The 21741-nt window shown below is 39.1% G+C and overlaps 4 protein-coding genes and 1 long non-coding RNA gene across 10 annotated transcripts in view; 3 read left to right on the top strand and 2 right to left on the bottom strand.

Annotated features, from left to right (window-relative positions):
- The first annotated feature begins 390 nt into the window (after window positions 1–390).
- On the top strand, window positions 391–2333 carry LOC128880178 (flap endonuclease 1). 2 transcript variants are annotated; one of them, XM_054129970.1, is made up of 8 exons: window positions 391–584; window positions 654–756; window positions 840–1006; window positions 1120–1229; window positions 1303–1506; window positions 1584–1778; window positions 1872–2054; window positions 2144–2333. In XM_054129970.1, the coding sequence occupies exons 1-8, from the start codon at window positions 503–505 to the stop codon at window positions 2216–2218; spliced, it is 1119 nt and encodes a 372-aa protein (XP_053985945.1). In that variant the 5' UTR covers window positions 391–502; the 3' UTR covers window positions 2219–2333. The 2 variants fall into 2 exon arrangements, with proteins under 2 accessions (XP_053985945.1, XP_053985944.1); XM_054129969.1 differs by having other exon boundaries at window positions 394–584; window positions 1584–1802.
- A 190-nt stretch (window positions 2334–2523) lies between these two features.
- LOC128880177 (reticulon-4-interacting protein 1, mitochondrial-like) lies at window positions 2524–5343 on the bottom strand. The gene is made up of 8 exons (XM_054129967.1): window positions 4931–5343; window positions 4551–4791; window positions 4316–4461; window positions 3915–4064; window positions 3542–3831; window positions 3275–3460; window positions 2998–3175; window positions 2524–2931 (listed from the first exon to the last, which is right to left on the bottom strand). The coding sequence occupies exons 1-8, from the start codon at window positions 4976–4978 to the stop codon at window positions 2728–2730; spliced, it is 1443 nt and encodes a 480-aa protein (XP_053985942.1). The 5' UTR covers window positions 4979–5343; the 3' UTR covers window positions 2524–2727.
- Window positions 5344–6687: 1344 nt separating this feature from the next.
- On the top strand, window positions 6688–18460 carry LOC128880176 (tyrosine-protein phosphatase non-receptor type 9). Of its 2 annotated transcripts, XM_054129966.1 has the most exons (11): window positions 6688–6976; window positions 7995–8228; window positions 8317–8406; window positions 8610–8750; window positions 12254–12517; window positions 12595–12983; window positions 13063–13302; window positions 13384–13534; window positions 13643–13850; window positions 13930–14205; window positions 15512–18460. In XM_054129966.1, the coding sequence occupies exons 1-10, from the start codon at window positions 6944–6946 to the stop codon at window positions 14157–14159; spliced, it is 1980 nt and encodes a 659-aa protein (XP_053985941.1). In that variant the 5' UTR covers window positions 6688–6943; the 3' UTR covers window positions 14160–14205; window positions 15512–18460. The 2 variants fall into 2 exon arrangements, with proteins under 2 accessions (XP_053985941.1, XP_053985940.1); XM_054129965.1 differs by having other exon boundaries at window positions 6690–6976; window positions 13930–18460.
- LOC128880182 (uncharacterized) lies at window positions 8808–12366 on the bottom strand. Of its 3 annotated transcripts, none has more exons than XR_008457772.1 (2): window positions 12235–12366; window positions 8808–11325 (listed from the first exon to the last, which is right to left on the bottom strand). It is a non-coding gene; the product is annotated as an uncharacterized LOC128880182 (long non-coding RNA). The 3 variants fall into 3 exon arrangements; XR_008457773.1 differs by lacking the exon at window positions 12235–12366 and adding an exon at window positions 11428–12224; XR_008457774.1 differs by lacking the exon at window positions 12235–12366 and adding an exon at window positions 11386–11454.
- A 1300-nt stretch (window positions 18461–19760) lies between the features above and the next one.
- The window catches only part of LOC128880186 (sorting nexin-27), a 20776-nt gene continuing 18795 nt past the window's right edge, over window positions 19761–21741 (top strand). For both annotated transcript variants that reach the window (XM_054129983.1, XM_054129982.1), the window contains exon 1: window positions 19761–20157. In XM_054129983.1, coding sequence (XP_053985958.1) covers window positions 19829–20157 — 329 coding nt within the window. In that variant the 5' untranslated portion in view covers window positions 19761–19828. The remainder of the gene's footprint in view (window positions 20158–21741) is intronic.

Genomic DNA, 21741 nt, shown 5'->3' with positions numbered 1-21741 from the left:
CTGTTGCTGCTAGATGGCGATTGTTTTTTACTAGTGGCGCCATCGGTGGAAAAACGCCCAAGTTTGTAGTAAAAAATAGTTCTCACTGTTGCTGCTAGATAGCACAACTAACTAAAATGATGTGACGATCACCTGGTAAACTGTGACTTTTTTACCTATTCAACAGTGGGTTATCACCTGAACTTTGGCACTTTGTGAACGGGAACTTCTTTATCTGTTTGTCTTTTTACAAAGCACTAAAGTTCAGGTGATAACCTACTGCTGAATCGATTAAAAAGTAACGATTTACCAGGTGATGGCCACAAACAAATCTCTGTCTAGCGATGAGAGTGAGAACTATTTTTTCTATAAACTTGAGTGTTTTCCCACCGATGACGCCACTAGTACTAAAACCCCCCACTTATTTATCACGACGTAATATTGGCGGGAATTCTACATAGTTTACGTTAACCTCTCCTTTTCAATTTTGCGAGTACAATTTGAATAACCATTATTTATTATCATGGGTATTTTAGGTTTATCGAAGTTAATAGCTGATCTAGCACCAGGTGCTATCAAGGAACGAGAATTGAAACATTATTTCGGTATATTTATTGTAAATTAATTAATTTTGTTCGTAAAGAAATTCTTAACGTTTATGTATTTTATTGCAGGTCGTAAAGTAGCTATAGATGCGTCTATGTGCTTGTACCAGTTTCTTATTGCCGTACGGAGCGAAGGTGCTCAATTAACCACAGTGGATGGTGAAACAACAAGGTAGATTTTTTAATAATATTTGATTCTTTGTTTAAGGTATCATGTTTTTGCAATCTGAAATTTTATACTCCTTTGTATTATAGCCACTTGATGGGCACATTCTATCGAACGATACGCTTGGTAGAAAATGGAGTGAAACCGGTATATGTATTTGATGGGAAACCTCCAAACTTGAAAGGTGGTGAATTAGCCAAACGTGCTGAGAAGAGAGACGAAGCACAAAAACTTTTGCAAGCTGCAGAAGAAGCTGGTAATTCTAAATACTGATTTGTTTTCATTGAAATTATTGTTTCATTTTTCTGTACTTCATTCTATATCATATGTTTATTATTTTTAAAATTTCATTTAACTGCATTTTCGCAGGAAATGTGGAGGACGTGGAAAAATTTAATAGGAGATTAGTAAAAGTTACAAAAGAGCATGCGGAAGATGCAAAACAATTGCTACAGTTAATGGGTATTCCTTATGTTGATGTAGGTAAAAAGAAATTGAAATAGAATTTTCTATCATCACTTAAACATATATATATATCTTTTTTCTTCTAAGGCGCCGTGCGAGGCTGAGGCACAGTGTGCTGCTTTAGTTAAGGCAGATAAGGTATTTGCAACTGCCACAGAAGATATGGATGCTCTTACTTTTGGCTGCAATGTTTTGCTTCGTCGGTTAACATTCAGTGAAGCCAGAAAAATGCCAGTACAAGAGTTTCATTTTGATAAAGTATTAGAAGAGCTCCAATTAAGTCACGATGAAGTATGTAAGCTGCAAGCTACTTTTGTCATTAATTATTTATTGGTACATTCTTTGTTTATGTTTCTGGTTATTTACAGTTCATTGATCTCTGTATAATGCTGGGCTGTGATTACACAAGCAGCATCAAAGGAGTTGGACCAAAAAGAGCCATTGAATTAATTAAAACACACAGATCACTCGAGAAGATTATAGAGAATTTAGATACCAAGAAATATCCAATTCCAGAAGATTGGAATTACAAACAAGCTCGATTATTATTTCAAAGCCCCGAGGTGAAAGATCCTAATGAAATTGATGTAAGGAAGTTTTTTTTTTTTTATTCTGTTTGTGGCGGGTAGAAAAACCTTCATTTTCAATGTTCCAAGTTAAAATGGACAGACCCAGATGAAGAAGGCTTAGTTAAGTTCTTATGCGGTGATAAACAATTCAACGAGGAAAGAGTAAGAAATGGAGCAAAAAAATTATACAAGGCACGAAATACTTCTACTCAAGGTAGATTAGATTCATTCTTTAAGGTATTGCCAAATTCAAATCCTGTGAAACGTAAAGTGAGTACAATTATCGATAGCTTTTTTTAAAGTATTACTTTCCTATTCCTTTTTTCAAATTCGCATGTTTGCGCTATGTTATAAAACAGGTGGAAGAGAAAGCTGGCTCAGCAAAGAAAGCTAAGAAAGGCGCAGGGGGAAGACCACGTGGAAAGCCAAAATAATTGTTTGCATAAAGTAATATCGAAGATTTATATTAGTTGTAAAAGACTTAATCTCTAGAATTGTTCCTATCTTTCAGCGTATAAAATCATGGTGAATAAATTGCAAACATATTTATATATTTTTATATTTATTTGGTAAAATAGATCGTACAATATTTAATAACATTTTTTTTGTATATGTGTATATATATACCAAACAATATTTGCCACATGGCTTGTATAATTCATATTCCTTCGTTACTTTTCATTTCATTTATATGTATAAGCAGATAACAATTTAAAACGAATAGAAACTGTGCACCTACGATGCCTTTATTACAATAGTCGTTCAGTCTTATTTTAGCACCACGTGTACCAAGTACATTTCCATAACATGTGTGGAATTTCCTTTGATATTGTATGGTATTTGGCAGTTCCAAACGCTACTGTCATTATTTACAATATGATTTTATAGAATATTATTATATATAACAAATTAAAACAAGTTTCTTCCCAATAACATTTAATCGTCACTGAAATGTTATTATAGTACTACCAATAGCGTTAGGATTTAATATATGTTGCAATGCTTGTTCAATATTATGAGGTGTATATACTCTGTCCATAACTATCTGTAATTGATTAGTATCGGTTAAATCGCACAATGCTTGTAAGTACGTTGCTTTAAGCCTTGAACCTTCTTTCCATTGATGTATATTAAATCCAAACATATACTGTAACATAAGCAATTAATTAGTAATAGTTTTAAAATCATATTACAAGCACAAAATTTCATGTACCTGTACGAGCAATTTTATCCGTACGTATCCAGCAAATATGCTTCCAAGTATAAAACCTAACGAATCTGATGTTAACTGTTCGGGAATTGTAGATACATAGGAACCGTAAGGTACTAAATGTTTCTTTAATATACGTTCATCGATTGGTTCACCACCGGTATAAAAAATAGCATCGTATCTAGAAGAACGTCATTTCTCAGTATTGTTTAATTAATAATGAAATATGTTATTAAAATTGGCATGGATTTTTATAGCATCATATCAGAATTACGCATACTTGTCATATAATTCTAACTCTTTTTCGATATTTGAGCCATTTAATGGTATAACTTCATCCGCTCCTATAGCTTTCGACACGGGAATTGCCTTTGGTTCGCATATTACGCCTACCTGCCCACCCCAAAATTTAACTAGTTGCGTCAAAATACAACCAACTGGAGTGTTTCCACCACATACAAGTATTCTGTATAAAATTAAAATTAATCTCGTTCAAGGCATTTGTCTTGATCTTATTTCATATGAATCATTTTTAATTAGTTCGTACCGTTTTCCTTCTGCATTGCCTTCTTGAATTGTAGATCTATTAACTAAGGCATCCCAAGCCAAGCATCCATTGTACGGAAGAACGGCAGATGCTTCGAAAGTAATGTTTTTCGGTCGTTTAGCTACAAGAGTTTCCGGTACAACTATATATTCAGCCATTGTACCAGGAGCCCATGAAGGTACAGCTAAGAATACTTCGTCTCCGATATCAAAATTAATAACGCTTTGTCCGATACCTACCACTACTCCTGCACAATCTCTGCCTAATGTTACCGGGAGTTCTCGGTGTTTCTGAATATAAACGAATAAAGTCTGTCAATAATTATATACATTAATATGTATATCGTAATGATACTAGTTCCAAAGTTTCTTACTCCGATGTTAAGAAGACGTCGATAAGTTTTAGAGTAGCCGGAACAAATTTTTGCGTCAACAATATTAACAGAGGCTGCTTTAACTTGTATTAACAGTTCATTGGACGTTTGAATTATAGGCATTTCTGCATCATATACCATGGACACACCCTATATTACGCACACAGACAATACACATGATCAAAATGCACTGTTTTGCACCTATATCTAGGTTAACATAAAGAAAGTACTTGTACAAGAAGTTTACTCGAAATTATCTATCTTAACAGACTACTTATACTTAAAAACTGGGAAAACAGCCCTCAGAATTGAATGTTACTTGAAACAAGAAGTAACTGTTCTTTAACTTGCAGAAGTACAAGAACTTTTTCTATGTAAATCAATGCTATTATATGCAATACCTCAATGCCGGTATACTGATAACACATGATGGCTTTCATAGGATGCAAATGATGGGATGAATATGCCCAATTAATTCCAATGTAATAACCAATCATAGTACCTATGGCTATACCTGCTAGACAAAACGCTAGCTCTCTTCTTGATACTGAAAAAAAAATTAATAGTCAATTATGGATAGTGTTATATCTTTTCAAGTGGCAACCGATTGATTGCAGACAAGATATTCTGTAATACCTTCGTTATTATAAAAATCTCTTATTTGCCAGTAAAATGATTTCATGCTAAAGTGTGTGCTGTAATACTGAAACTGTAGTTGCTCCCAAGCTTTCTCCATCCAAATAATTATATGTTGCATAATGTCTCTCACATTTTGCGTGGCTTGGTCGTTGTAAAATTCGTGAAAGAGCTGATGTGCCCGTGTCAACAATGTTGTGAACCGTTGTTGTCCTTGTTGTACAATTACTGACGCTTGTACCTTTACAGAATATGAAATGTAAACATTTATTTACAGTAGTAGAGTAAGATTCACGACATCAAAATGACATGCTTCTTACGTAAATCGTGATAAACACGATAAATGAAGGGCTTGATAATTTTTTGAACAATGAAATTACCTGAAGTGCCTCTAAATGAGTTGATAGGCGAAACCAAATCTCCTCCATAATTTAGCGTTTATCGACAGGTGGAATTTAATGTAACATTTTATATTTTGTGCTTGCAACAATGCAACTTTGTACACAACGACCGGCCAGCTGGAAATGCAGCACAGTAGTGATATAAATAAACGATTAACACATTGCCTATGACTCGAAATAGATAGTCAAGTTTCTGTTTTAAAGTATGACAGCTAAGCGGACATCGAAAATTGTAATTTTCACTCCGTTGTGACGTATGTTAAACGTAAAATCATCATCGTCTCGTGACTGTTGTTTAACTCTACGATTTCATGTTTAATATCGCATTGTGCTCTTGCGAGCGAAATAGGTTAGTTCGTGATGTCTATTTGGCGCAAATTTATTTGAGTTTTCTGGATGACGTAACAGATGTTGTGCAATTATTGTCACGTGACGTTACAGGTTTGCAGTCAATCGCAATTACCCTCAACGTCCAAGTTTACGTAGTTCCAATTGATCATGTTAAATGGCGCCACGAGTATCTTCTTTCTTTTACAGTTAATTTACAGCTTTGACTGAGACTGTCTGTTCATCCTGCCGTGTTAGATGAGTTGTTGTTTAAAACAAAAGCTTCAAATTCAAATAACATCCTATCGGCTTAACATCGTTTATTAAAAATTGAAAATTTAAATTATATTCTCATGTATACAAATATATAAAAATGAATTTATTTGAAAGGTCATAGGCTCTAAGTCGAGCCCATAGATCGAGTACATTTTAGGGATATATATATTAACATAATACATGTATATATATAAATAAATTGTAAATAACAATACTTTGGTTAGTGGCGCTATCTAGCAGCAACAGCGGGAACTATTTTTTACTACAAACTTGGGCATATTCCCACCGATGGCGTCACTAGTAAAAAAAAAAAGTCGCCATCTAGCAGGAACAGCGGGAACTATTTTTTACTACAAACTTGGACGTTTTCCCACGGATGGCGCCACTAGAAAACAAAAATCCGCTCACAGAGCGGCTCGGTGAGCGGTGCTCCTTCTGGATGCACCCAATGGGTGGAATATTTACTCGTTACGTTACATTCTTTCCATCCTTTCTATTTTATTACATACATAACCAGCTGGGGGCAGAGACAAACAAATTTGTTCAAAGATCTACTAAGAGGAGCGTGCGTAGGGAATTAAAAATTGACTGATTACGAGACTTGTTGCTTCTAGATGACGTACTAACTTGTTGCTCGTTGGCAAAGACGTATGATTTCGTCTCCGGTGTCGTTTTTGCACGAAGTCTCAAAAGACCAAAGCTGGCTGTCTGCAGAGCCGTGACGCAGACTTTGACGATGGCTATACTTGGTCAATGATAGCACATATCCGGCGCGAGAAGGACAGCCAGCCGATAAAACTCTAGCACAAATCTGTGGCTAATGCTGTCGCAACAAACGAGTCTGTCTACTTTTCAAATAACTTTGAAATAGTTGCAGTCTATTCGAGAGTCTCATTTAATTTCGTCGTACTACATTTTAGGTTTATCTGTTGGTAAAGAGGGGCTCGAGGGTTTTAACACCCTTGTACCAATCGCTGTTGAATTAAACAGGCCTTAATTACGTAAACGTTCCGGACCGTTTCGAAATCGAAAAAGGTTTGGTCGCGGCCGTTTTGAAGCGACCTGTAGCACGTGGTACAGTGTCGCTTACTATGGTCGTGGTCTCTGTTTAAGATGGCGCTCAACCTGCGGAGTGGAGGATGATCGAGCGTCTGCTATAGCTGTGTCGAGAGCACGAGCGTCGGACAATGAACGAGCGCACCGGATCGATCTACTTGTCTTCGCGGTGACTCGGATCAGCCGCCAATCGCAAGGATCGTGTCGTGCGACTGGTCTCGTAAAACAAAATGTGTAGCCGCGAACAGAGGATCGAAAGACCAGAGTCAGAAACGAGTACGTGTTAGCCAGTGCTGTGGTTTTGTCGGTTATGACAGTGTACATTAAGTCAAAATGGCAGCCACGTTAACCGTCGAGCAGGAACAGGTAAGCGATTATCAGTCGATCTTCCGGTTGTGAGACATGCGTGCCGCCGAGTCATTTCGGGAAACGGCGAAACGATCGGTCACGGTCGATTTTTCGAGATATCATCCGTCTCTGTCTCCGTCTCGAATATGTTTACCAGCGCGCAATATAAACATTGTTGCTTCGCACCCGGTTCCTTTCCGCTTTTTTTCAAAGAAATTTCAACGGAAATCGCGAAACAAAAGGACATCGAGGCGCTCGATGCGAATATCTCGCAATAATTTTCCAGCGATGATTATTCCGAAGTGCTTGTTGAATGTGGTCGCGTAGAGATAGGCTCTTGGATGTTTAATAACCGTCAGTGTTTGACGAAACAGACACTGTCATCGCGATAATAACACTCGGCTCCTTTGTCGATCGTAATTCGTAAACGATGCGGTGTTTTATTCGTCGGGAATTAGCTCGAGTAAATGACCTCGAGACCATGACAAATGAATCGTGAAATAGCACGCGCTTGATGAGTAGAAACTCTTTTCTGTTCCGTAAACGTCGCGAGCTGTTGCATTTTAAAAGCGGAATTAAAAATACAGCGAAATCAATATTCGCGCGGTATTCGCGTACGTTTTTATTCAATCGCGATATCTCGCCGATGATAAGGCAGCTTCGTGGAAACTGGCTTTCGCGAGAGATTTAGAAAAGTATCGATTCGCGATATTAAATTTCTTCTTGACCCTGGAACGAACCTATCCATTTACCGTGCCGGTCCCCGGCGAGCGTACTATGGCGGAAGTGGCCAGCGGGGAGGTAGTCGGGCACCGGAAGTTATATCGGTACTCAGGGCATGTACACAAATCATTGACGAATGACTGTTGCCCGTTTTGAAAGTAGGTATAGAAACGCCGCGAGACCATTTAATCACACTCGGTGCAAACTTCTGTTCCATGAGTTACGATCCGATAATCCTTTATATAATCCTTGTTTCCGAAGCGTTGAGGAATCTTCTGAAAAATAATTTAACTCGATTTATTTGAATTTATAGGCTACGAAGGATTTTATAGAAGCAGTAAATAAGTGTCGAGCAGGCAGAAGAGCGGGTCCGGTGTCATGGAGCACAGCCGTGAAATTTTTAACGGCGAGAAAGTTTGAAGTCGCGAGGGCTTTGGCTCTTTACGAACAACACGAAGCCACCAGGAGAAGAGAAGGTCTCGCGCTTCTGCATCCCACGCAGGAACCCTTGCTCAGCGAACTACACACGGGAAAATTTACAGTTTTAGTAAGGACGTAGAGCTAATCGAAAATCTAACGAAACTTTCGCGTCGCAAGTAGCGCATGGTACATTGAAGAAATGAAAAATGTTTCAGTCCTCGCGAGATGCAACAGGGGCAGCCATAGCTATTTTCACCGCACATTTACATCTTCCACAAAATACGACGCATCAAACGACATTGCAAGTGGGTACCGTAAAGTTGCCGTAATATTATGTATCGTGCTTATGCAAATTCATTCAATGACAAACGCGTTACGCGTCGCATTTAGTATTAATAAATACAATGGTTTCTTGTACCGTATAATAAAGAATGATGCAACGGTTGCTTAATAGCTACTTTGCGACACGGCATCTCTAATAATGGAACTTTCTCTGTTTCCCTCGTAGGGTGTCGTGTATCAATTGGACGCGGCTCTCGAAAGCGCGGAAACACAGAAGCATGGTCTGGTTTTTATTTACGACATGTCGGACAGCAAATACCAGAATTTCGATTACGACCTCTCACAAAAGATCCTCACACTTTTGAAGGTAAGCTCTAGACGTACGCGTGTTCGGTCCGATTTCTGCGAGTCATATTAACAAAAATAATATAAAACGATCTTTACTTTGCGATTTAACTTAAGCCAGTTATTTATAAAGACTGTTACACTTTGAATAAATAAATTTGTTATCCTGGAGAAAAATTGTACGTGTTGTACGATTCGTGTACGTGTTGTACAATGTTATCGCGACTCGATGAATCGACCACTCTCGTTATTCACCTGGATCTTTTTACCGTCGGGAAATTTGCATCCGGAATCGGCGGTGCTTCGCGAACGAAAGAGGCCTCGTTACTGTCAATTGATCGCTCCGAATATAGACCGTTATCTCTGTACAGGAAATTTAATCGGCATATTTGGCATTTATTCTTATCGCGAACGAAATCGGAGCGCGTAACGCACGCGCAAAAAAAAAAAAAACACTTGGCATAATCCGCACGGCCATGCAGACACGTTCACGGTGCAAAATACTTTCGAGCATGTTCGCACGCGATTCGAAGAAGCACACGTCGCACATAATTCCGATGATATAATAGGTAAAGTACAAAGTAATTCCGGAACGTCTCGTACATACGTCTGTATATGTATATATAGAGGGGTGCATTTCAAAGAACAGGAAAGCTCGAGGGGTTGTTCACGCTTCACGAAAATCCACTTGCAATTGCCCACTGAACCGTGTGTTATGGGTCGAAGAAGGGAATTTCAAAGGTTTCGTCGACGTGACGTAATTATAGGATACTTATGGAACTATTTATAACGACGTCTTTACGTCACCTAGCGGCAAGATAAAAATAAATTTCCCGTTTAATCGGTTGTTTACCAGGAAACGAGGGTCAAGCTGAAATCGTGCTCCGGAATGCGCGTATGTAGCTCGTCTCGTAAAGCTCGCGAAAGGGAAATACGACGCCGCGAAGTCTGTTCGCTTTCCATTCGGATAATAGCGTACCGATACTCTTTCGTTTCCGTTTTATTATTCGTATTTACGACGCGCCGAGCGAGCGAAACTTCTCCGATGATAAAACTTGGTCCTTTCATCTAATACTCTATTGATAAATTGCCGTTTCAATTGCGACGAATTGCAGTGTCTTTTCGTTGTTTGATTCGTCACTGTTTTGTTATGTAAAACAGACACCAAGTTTATTCGTCGCATTGCATCGCGCGCCATACACTGTCGCAAAATTTGCGTTATACCGATCTCACGTAACTGTAACGAAATAAAGTTGATTTAATTCAATGTTAAAAACTTGTCGTTCAAAGACATTTCACCGATTAAATCCTTTGAATAAAAAATCCTACCTAGGATAGAAATCCACACGCAATTAGTTTCGAAAGTCCCCGGGTAGATGCGTAATTAGAATAATCGAGCGACGAAGGGTCGATAACGATACAATTAGGATGCGAGGTTATTCGGTTCTGTTGTTTATTCGGTCCTAAGGGTGAATTGATCGGCGAGTTGAGAATCGCTGCGACGATACGTCAACCGTACGGTAGAATTGCACCTTCACCGGGGAAAAAGAAATTCGCGTAAGGGATGTTGGAGCAAGCGGTGGTAAAAAGGGGTCGTCGCCGCGCATGCGCCCGTCCGCGGGATAACGTCGCGACGCTCGCAGTCAGTAATCATCGTGACCCCTTTGCGGCATTATCGTGGACGGATCGCGAGAAGATACAACCTGATTTCTTCGTGGCCGTCGATCGACCAATTTCTACGAGCTGACGCGTCGCCGAGTCGCATCGTCCGAGTCGAGAGCCGAACCGAAATTCGTTCTGGCATGTTTCGCATCGACCGATACGCATCAACGTTCGTTGGGTTCGTGTCAGCCGTGCAAACACGGTTATACTAATTCCGCGCTATCGATTGACTGACCGAGTGCCGGCAGTGATTTTTCGATCCCATCGACTATGACGCCTGTACCCCGTGCTCTGTGATCAACCGAATCGGAAACCTATCGGCAGCCTTTGGATATTTTTTTTTTTTATCGCTCGCAAGATTGCTTAACCGTCGAATCAACCTGTGTCATCGATGTCCGATAAAGTATTCGCTTACGGTGCATCCGTCGACTCACGGTAAATGAAAATTCTAATCTATCGATTGACTGGCCCAGTGTGCTATCTATGTACCGGGGAGACCGAATATAATCCTTGCGATTTCAATCTCGTACACGCTTCTCGAGCCCCGACTACCGACGATTACTCCAAATCGTTACGATGCGATCGAAACTTGTGCGGCTTCTCCGTTTTTCTATTTCTCTTCCTTTCTTCTTTCTCGTCGTTTCGCGGGGTTTCTATGTAACGGGGTTTGTGTACTTAAGATCTCGAAGATGTAGTGGTACTGCTGACGTCGGTTGCCGTTACGGTACTTCCGCCCTCTATACACACCACAGAGGGTACGGAGGGTTAAGTCACCGTGTTTCCTGCGTTTCAGATACTCCGAGGCAGAAATGATTTTTCGCGCATCGCAACCTCCACGACGACACGAATTCCTCGATACACGGCGACTTCGTCGTACAAATTATGCGCTCGTTCCGCTTCGACCCAATTCTCTATCGTTTAACGCAACGCACGACCTACAACATACAAGCCTATAAGATACAAGTTTTCCATGGAATTAGTTCGAGAACTAGTACCGACAGTTTTCTAATTCTCTTTAAAACGAAACTTTTTCGTACATTAAACATGTACTCGAACATTACTCGCAGTTGGCACTAAACGCGCGTCTCGGTTTATATACCGTTCTATTATTGCATCGGCTTTCAAAGGTCGAATTTGAAAGTCGCTCCGCTTCGAAAATAAATTGTGCAGACACCTTAACCGGTCGCTTTTCGCTATTATAAAAAGTATACCGTATCGCGTACACAAATTATTTTGCTTTATTTTTTGTATTTCCTCGATACCTTGTTATACGCATATACTGGGTTGTCTCATAAGTTCGCAGACACTTGAAGCCTGAATTTTTGACATTAAAATCCTTTATGACATTTAATGCTTGAATTTTTGACATTAAAATTCTGTATGACGTTTGACATCCAAATGGGGATTGAACAATTGGCAGAAAGATGGATGAAAACTATCAGAAGCGAATTACTTTGCAGAATAATTATTGTTTGATTGTAATGTTATAAAATGACTTATTGGTAGCAACTAGACAACCTAGTATTATACGCATATACTGGGTTGTCTCATAAGTTCACAGACACTTGAAGCCTGAATTTTTGACATTAAAATTCTTTGTCATTTAATGCTCGAATTTTTGACATTAAAATTCTGTATGACGTTTGACATCCAAATGGGGATTGAACAATTGGCAGAAAGATGGATGAAAACTATCAGAAGCGAATTATTTTGAAGAAGAATTATTGTTTGATTGTAATGTTATAAAATGACTTATTGGTAGCAAGTAGACAACCTAGTATTATACGCATTAGACGGTAAACGTAAAAAGGAATGAAATAGACTAAATTAATAAAATGAATTACTATCGTGGTGTTGTTTCAGGGTGGTTATCCAGCGAAACTGAAGAAGGTTTTGATAGTGACTGCACCGCTGTGGTTCAAGGCGCCGTTTAAGATCCTTCGGTTATTCGTCCGTGAAAAATTGCGGGACAGAGTGTTCACTGTATCCATTCCTCAATTAACGTTACATATCCCGCGGGAGTCATTACCACACCGGTTGGGCGGCACGTTGGAGATACAGCATGAGGCATGGCTGCTCCATTGTCTTAAATCCATGACAAACAGAGGCGGGGGTGAACTTTGTGAGGTCAGTTGATCGGTTGTACAGGGTTGAAGGTGCGGTCCGATGGATCCCTGGATGATATGTTGTTTGTACGTTCTCAGGTTACCCCCAGAGTGGGTAGTCCTCTTTCGCCCACATCGAAAAGTCACACGGTCAATCAGAATCCCAATGGAACTACAGTTAGTAGCTCGACTAGTCCTATAATCGATAAAAGTAAAGTTAAAAATGGGGTGTCGAATATCGGGGATATCGAGATCACGAACGGTGATGTCTGGATGGGTACAGACGAGGCACCGTCTCCAGTTCAGCCTCCGTCCTCAGCTAGTTCAGGTTTCAGCGACGACGATAGCCTGCACGGCGACCTTGGGCTCCAAGCCGTTACCATGGAACAGTTCATCGAAGATATACATTCGAGAGGACGCGCCGGTCTCGTAGCCGAATACGCCGAAATCAGGCAAAGACCGCCGGAAGCTTCCTTCAACCACGCAAAGTATGGAAATTTTCTTCAAATATTTTTTTAATAAACGTTAGTAATTTCTTACTCTCTCATCTGTAACCTCATTTTACAGATTGAGAATAAACCAGTCCAAGAATCGGTACACGGATGTACTTTGCTACGACCACAGCAGAGTATGCTTATCCCAAATAGACGGAGATGCGAGCACCGATTACATCAATGCCAATTTTGTTGACGGTTACAAACAAAAGAACGCGTTCATCAGCACTCAGGGTCCTCTTCTGAAAACTTGCGGGGATTTCTGGAGGATGATCTGGGAACAGCAGACGCTCGTTATCGTTATGACTACTAGGCATGTTGTATTTCTTTTATCCTTACGACTTTTTTCGTTCTTTAAATGAACAGAGATTAATTTTTCTCGCATTAATTGCAGGGTGTTGGAAAGAGGACGTACAAAATGTGCACAGTATTGGGGTCTAGAGCCAGGCGACGAAGTACAAGCGGGTGGTTTCACTATAACCACTCTAGAAGTTGATACGAATCGCAATTACACGATATCTATGCTTCTCCTTACAAACAACAAGGTACGTTAGCTTTGAACGAACAAAGAAAGTCGAATCGTTCGATGTTTGTAAACACTGTATACTCGCAAGTATGTAAACGATACGTAACCTACGATGTTTTCGTTTTAGACTGACGAGGCAAGGGAGGTTTGCCATATGCTGTACACAGCGTGGCCGGATTACGGTGTTCCACAGTCGGCCAGAGCTCTGTTACAGTTTCTAGCCTTAGTAAGACAACAACAAAATAAATTACTTGCACACAGAGGGGACACATGGGCCGGGCATCCGCGAGGACCTCCTATAGTTGTACATTGCAGCGCCGGAATAGGAAGGACAGGTATTTAAGGAACTTTGTACGAGCGTACGTTTCGACGAAGGGACGTTGAACGCTAAAGTATAATTTAATCTCTTTTTAGGAACGTTTTGCACGTTAGACATTTGCATATCGCGGCTAGAAGATACCGGAACTGTGGACATCCGTGGAACGGTGGAAAAAATCCGAGCACAGAGGGCCTACAGTATTCAAATGCCAGACCAGTATGTTTTCTGTCATCGTGCGTTGGCAGAATACGCGATCTCCAGAGGGATGCTTAGTCCGGAACATCTCGATATGTTACCTCCAACTATAGAAGAAGATTCCGACTAGAGTGTAAACTCTATTATCATGTACCAGAAATTGATGTTCTTCCCGAGTATGCATAATAGTCTCCTTACATAGCCTACTTCTAGCTTAAATAACTGAAAGTTATTTTTTGCTATCATCTCCATCGATGTAATATTTCAGATTTCTACTCTTACGTTAGGCTATATATTTAGATCATATCTAAAGAGAAACTAGGTTTCTTTTTTTTTCGAAGACCAAATGCACGAACAGAAAATCTTGATTCCTGTTCCTCGATATTTTGCTCTCCGAAGAGATTCACGATTTGTAACAACGGTACGCGAGCACTTATCGAATGTTTGCCCAAATACGAAAGCAAAATGTGGCACACGCGGATCTTGCGATCCCCGTCTTTAACCCTCTCATATGTAAATTTTATTGTATATTCTGAAGCGTGGTTGCAGAGTTATTTAAAGCATGTAAACTACAAAACGCCTTATTTTATAAACATTCCATTTGAGAACAATTACTATGTCAATTAAATTAAATATAAATATATATCTATATCTATACAAGCGCGAATTATCCTATTTCATAGGTTTAAAGAATTTTTCTTATACTCTGTGTTACACATATATCGGAGGTGACGTTACAAAGCTTAATCCTCTGATTGATGAATACAGTTTTATTAAGATAATGAACATTTAAAGTAATCGTTAAAAGCATTATTTATTAAACTACTACTGTACGGATTAATAATTATGATTGACGTCGTTATGTTTGTTAGGACCATACGTGTAGTTACGTATGATTTACGTGTATTTTATATATCGAACACGGTTTATTTGCATTCTCAATTTAAGTGACTGGCTTTGAATTTTTATTACCGTTTAAAGAGTCATAAAATTTTAAACAACGAGACGATTTTATTTCACGACGTTCTTTGTTTTATCGAGAGTACCGTAAACGTCTTTTACGATATCCGTTATTCCACAGTAGGTCTTTCATGCTTTCAAGGTCTATCCGAAACTTAAATTACCAAGTACAAACTCGTAAGGATACATTGTTATAGAATCTTTATATGAGAGGGTTAAACTGGTGAACTATCGAGAACGAACATCTAATTACAATTGACCTCAAAAAGTTTGAAAGAAATGTAAATGTTGCGAGAAGTTACAAACGAATGGAAAATGTGATTTAGTGGTGCCCAATTTGCAGACATCTAAGATCTACAGATGTATTATAACGCGTTGTGACGTGCAACTTCATATTGATTGACGTCTTTTTTTTTTTTTTTTGGGGTAACCAAAGATTATATTCTATACAATTTCGAAACGTTGCAACTCGATCGCGCAAAGAAATTGGCTAAAATAATTCATGACGGATTCCTTTTACAGGGATTGCTATCCAGGGATCATCGTATAGATTAAAAAATACTTCCGATTCGATTAAGCATTAAGAAAATTAGAGAAATTATACAGAGTTAACTTTTAAACGAGTAAATCGACTAAAGTATTAACTAGTTTACCTCGAGAATCAAACGTGCTTCGTTACGACAGAGGTAGAAGTTTTTTAAAGTTCTTAGCGAAAAGATATTGCAGATTCAAAGTATGCTCTTCCATGAAAGCCTTCGTATAGACTTACACGAGAATAAGAGAAGAAACGATGTGATTTATAATTTAGGCTTTTAGCAAGCAAACGATCCGTTTATCATGACGTATGTACAATTAGTTTTGTGCGATTTTATTCCATCGAAAGAATCTATAGTTTGTATACAATACTTTCGAACGTAATCTCAATCTCTCGACCGCTTATTAAAAAACATCTAGTTTTACCGATTGGTAATGAAGTCTATTCCGAGTAAACACACGATCTAAGTATGTAACGTTAATTCTCATGTAATTTAGAATCGTATTCGAACGCACTGTTACGGATGCAAATGCTTTTTTGACACGAATTATTTGTTCAACGAAGCACTGTAAAACGGACGGTGCACGTACATGTACATCGGGAAATTCATAGCTATTTAAAATTCCGTTTAAAGCAGCGTTTGCATAAAAGTTCCACGTTAGAATTTCTTACGAAGCGATTTAAATACCTTAAATATCGATGTCCACGCGAACAATGAATGTAAAATCCGTGTCTAAATTGTCCGATTTATAACTACTACTGTCTAATCATCTGTTTGTTGAATGTATATTGAATAGTTGCAAGAAAATGTGTAACGCTAGATTGTTGTTACAGACAAATGATATTGCAGTATATTTCTTGCGTCATAAATTCGATGTACCGTGCGATTATGAACCGATTTGTAACCGAGGCAAAAACGTGAAGTTACTATCGTCGAGTATGATATACGACAACTGTTAGAGCTCTCTGTGCTTGATTTGTAATTTTCAAACCGTTTGAACGCTACGCGCGATGACGCGTAACGTATTATTTGTTAAAAATCGATTTGCCATAAACACTGTTAGACGACGCCAATGGACTCACTGAAACGAGACTCTTGCGAAGAAATAGTTTGCCTAGAACCCAATGCGCGTATTTTTGTGTACAGAGTCTATGTATATTATACGCAAAAATTTTAGCGTTTCACATCGATCGATATTTACACGATCCATGTCGATAGTGAGCAATGTTTATTAGAGATAACTTCGAATTTTATATAATGAAAAAATCTCTATTGTACTAAATGCTTAGTCAGACTTAAATAAGTTCGAACATTTTCGACGTATGCACGTTCCTCCTGCTCTTAGGTTACCTTAAAAAGGGCATGTTATCGGTACAATCACGTTTATTATAATTATTATTATTTTTATTAATATTATTATTTCTCTAACGTTTGTAATTAGTACACGATGCCCTTTTGTATTATCTATACATGCATACATACATATATATGTCTGTGTGTATGTATGTATGTATGTATGCGCACACATACAAACACACACACACACGCATATATATATTTATATATATTTATTAAAAGCTTTATCTAAAAGTATTCGTATGATGTACATATACGCACATATTTTCATGAAATCTTAAGGTTCGTTTAAACTTCCACATTCTCTGGACTTCGCTTTCAACAAATTTGTCAAGCATAAAAAAAAAAAAAGGATTGACTCGGTCAAAAAGAAAAGCATGATATTTGTACTTTGCTTTTTATTTCGAAACTGTCCAGCGTTTCAAGTTTGTCGATTCTTCAAGTCCTTTTACGGATTTCCACGATCCGCGAATACGGAAGTTTCAACGCGACTCGATTCTTTTTTTTTTTTTTTTAACTAAAAGGGAAATCCGATTCGATGTTTTCGTCACTTCTGTCCCTAATTAAGTGTGAATGTAACGTGTGATTTTATAGCAATTTGTGTATGACTATCTCGTACTATTCTCAGGCGTGTAACAGTAGGTGGACAAGAGTGCGTAAACGAAAAAAAGGAAAAGAAAAAAAACCAAAAAAAAAATGAAAAAAAAAAGCAAGAAAAGCACCGGAGCAGGTACCAAAGTTTTTTGTAAGACATTCGGCCGAATAACGTGTACTCTAGAATCTCTAAAATAATTTTTTCGTGCGCGTTAATGAAAGCTGAGGGTAGGTAGACTAATGTAATCGATTCAACAGTATTACGATTCACGAATTTATACGGTGTGTCTCGAAACGCATAGTATTATCAATTTACAGACGACGATTCCTTTTGAAAAAGTAACCCGAAAACGTAAAATAACATTTTCTCGTACGAACAAATTTTATTCTGCGTTTCCGTTTTGTACATATTTTTTTTAAAAGAATCATCCGTCGATAATCCATTTTATGCATTTTGAAACACGCGGTACTTTCTGAATCATCGTTATTTTCAGTTCTCTCTCTGCTCTTCGCTCGATTACTTTCATTCCGTCGATGGAACAGAAAGTTAAGTTATCCCGTTTCGATTGTCATCGTTGTCGGCGAATCGTTCTATTTTTGTACCTTGTTCGTCTTTTCGAATTTCGATGTTTTATTTTAACGCGTCACGGAACTCGTCGAATGTTAGCGAACTGTTAATTTTTGTATCACCGAACGAGACAAAGCGCGAAGCGGGGAAAAATTTGTAACGAGAACGATATAAAAAAAAAGAAATATTTTAACGTACGAATTGAACGCTCGCGATCGTTTCAGTAATTGATTTTAAAGTCGAAATAAAAAAAAAAAAAAAGAAAACATAAGATATTGAGACTTTACGGAAAACAGAGATTTAAATTAAGAAGGAAAGAAGAAAAAAAAATGTAAATACGAGTAACATGACTTCGAAACGACTATCGCACATAAATGTATCTAATAATTATTTAATATATTGCAGATATAAATGGCAGTAATTTCTGTATTTTCATCCCTTGTAAAGTCCCGAGATTAGGTAATTCGAACGACGAGAGTAGCAGGCTGATGTTTCGAATTAGAAGACGCATTAAAAGATCGTTGGTTATCGAACGACGGTTTAATTACGCTTAAAAAGTTCGATACATGCGCAACAAACACGAACTGGACCGCGCTACGTCTGGCTACATTCGGAAAAATATATATTCGATTCGCGATATACGTAACAATAAATCACGCATATATTTACATATATACGGACTAATTATTATCAATGTATACACACATACCTTAACGTGTTTAATTTTTAGGTACAAAACGCATCACGATCACGAACCTTGCGTTCAGCGTCGACATCGTCACGAGGCAGGAAGCAAACGTTGTCAAACTCTTCTAAACCACGTGCATGCGAGTCGTTTTATTTTATGAATATTTAAACACCGCAACATTGTTTGCTAGAATAGCTGGTTATCATTATTTCCTCGTAAAATCGCGAAAACATTATTAAGCGGCAACAGCTGATTTCAAAGGTGGTCCTCTGGCGGTCGTTACTCGATTCAACTGGATTCAGCGCAACGTGCACTGGATATAAAAGAAAGATAGATGGTTTTACAGCATAGACGTAGACAAAGCATAGATATATCTTCGATACGTTTAATTCGTGTGGGTCGATACCTTTCGCGACGCATTGATAATTTCGAAGGCGCAGCGACTACAATTTGTAGATTGTAGTACCGTGTAAAATATTCGATTATTCGAATGTTCCCACTAATCGAAGAATACCCTCTATAAGGTCAACTCAGTACCGATCCTGAGTGGTTGGTCGCCACTGGGCAAATCCATTTCTCGCCACCGCTTTATTGCAAATTTGAGGAAATTCAAAAATATTGGTACTATATGAAATAGGATAAATGAACAATCTCATTTGTAAAATATGTATCGTTCGTTTCATTTGAATAATTATTTATAAAGAAAATGACAAGAAAAAATCATTTTTAGCGATACTTACATCTTTTAAAACATTTTAAAATTAAATAATAAAATCACTGTACCAACGTTCTCAAATTAACTCTTCCGACTTTTAGTTTTTCCTGAAACATCGTAGATCGGAGATAATTTTTAATTATTTTGGTTTTCGAGAATCTTTTTTCGAAAAACCATTGTTGGTGATTTTTCACGCCGTCCCTAGTGCCGGACATCGTCAAGAGGCACAGTCCTCCGCTAGAACCGGCCCTGAGTCAACTGGAGTCACGTACGGGAGAAGGGGAACGGCGAAGGAGGAGGAGAGCGAGCGAGCTCGACACAGGCGCAGTCTCGCGGCGGATTTTCGTACGAGAGGTACATCAATGGGCGGTCAGAGAGTAAGATGGCGGACTGCGAGTCGGAGGTGCAGCGGTTGCCAGCCACGAACGAGGACGTAACGAGGAACGCGAGCGTGACGATGATCAACAACGGACGCGTGCCTCAGCACCCGGTGAACCAGGCGAATCCGATCGGGCAGGGGCCGAGGTGCGTCACCATTTACAAAACCGAGACTGGTTTCGGGTTCAACGTACGCGGCCAGGTCAGCGAGGGTGGACAACTAAGAAGCATCAACGGGGAATTGTACGCGCCGCTTCAGCATGTCAGCGCCGTGTTGCCCCGAGGTGCTGCCGAGAAGGCCGGTGTACGAAAAGGCGATCGAATACTCGAAGTGTGAGTACACCCGCTCGCTTACTCTTTTGTTATTTCTTTCTTTCTTTTGAATTTCGAACATACTTCGTCGCAACTCGTAATCACTGTGCGCGTCTACCTGTCAAACGAATACCGTTTTAGCCGAAAGGATGTTTCAGCTGAAAGAACGTTCGTTCGCGGTGAGATTGAATAATCCGATCAAAGTCTGGAATCTCTCTCTCTCGTACAATTGGACGCTACCAGTGTAGCGAAAGCTGTCACCTCGGATTCGACAGCTGAGGTGGTGATTTTTTTTCTTCTTCTCGAGTCTTCAGGTTTATCGGTACCACCGCGATAGCGTGATGCTCGCCTTAATCGATTCGGGTGGTTAGACGTTCGGTGCTGTTTACCACGGAAGAAACGATGAATTCTTGGCACAGTTCGCGTTCTACCTGTCAAGGTATCACGGTTCACCGTTCGGTGGTCCCCTCTGTGTTTTTCACTCGGTATTTTTCGATTAATTGCCCTCGAATAGACTACGATGCTACCAGGCTACCCATGCGTGTCGCGAAACATATTTCGTTTTCAACTATCTACATTCCGAATGTTTGATTAGATTTTCCGAGCTCCATGGTTCGAGAAGTTGTATCGTCGAAGGTTATAACTGGTGTCGCGCGTTTTATTTTGAACCGTTCAACTCGAGACACGTTTTTCACTTTGAAAAGCCGAATCACCGACAGACAGGTAAATAAATCTCGTACACTTACAATTTGTAATCGAAACGTGATACCAACGCGGTAGGAATGCAGCCGAGAATCGAAATTAATTTAAAAGAAGTCGGTTACAGTGAGTGACGATTCCAAAAAGCATTGGTTGGCAATTACGTTGGTAACGCGATCGAAATACGATCAAGTGTCGGGTTGACAAATAGAGGACATCGCTGTATCTCGTGTTTTATCTGTGATTTATACAGAATGAGGAAGTTTTTAGCGATGCGCCACGTTGTCAACGACTCGATTTAACGCGATCTACGATTTTCCACGCGAATACGATGCTACGGAGAATCGATTCGAATTGCGAAGGAAATTTGATTGGAAATTCGTAATTGTGCTACCGATTTTTCGGGTAACGCGTGAAATTCGGTTCAACGGTCTCCGACGTTGTTCTTCGATCGATTAATACGGTAATTGTACTTACAGATTGGTAATTACGCGTGTAATTTATCTCGAATAGTTTCAAGTAACCCGGAACTATCGGTCCGTGAATATTAATCGTTTCCGAGGAAACTGAATGCATCGAGTTCATTTAGTTTATAGTTTAGCTTACAGTTCGATATTTATAACACGTACAGGTACGTTTATTCGATCGTTTCTATCGTCTTAGTTTACTTTACGAATCGTTTACTCTGATCCGTCGTAAATTAAACTGCATCGATTATTTCTCAAACGTTACCAGTTTCTTATTCGTTATTTTTTAATGTATACGCCTGGAGATCACACCAATCCAATAATAGACTAGTTTGCAATCTTTCTCTTCCGAGTTCCTTGTGTATACAGGGTGTCCCAAAAATGTTGAAGGTCCTTGAAAGGGGTGGTTCGGGAGGTGATTTGAAGCAACTTTTTCCTT

The sequence above is a fragment of the Hylaeus volcanicus genome, chromosome 7 (assembly GCF_026283585.1).
Source record: "Hylaeus volcanicus isolate JK05 chromosome 7, UHH_iyHylVolc1.0_haploid, whole genome shotgun sequence".
Taxonomy (NCBI): Eukaryota; Metazoa; Arthropoda; class Insecta; order Hymenoptera; family Colletidae; genus Hylaeus; species Hylaeus volcanicus.
This window is presented reverse-complemented; position numbering and strand designations above follow the sequence as displayed.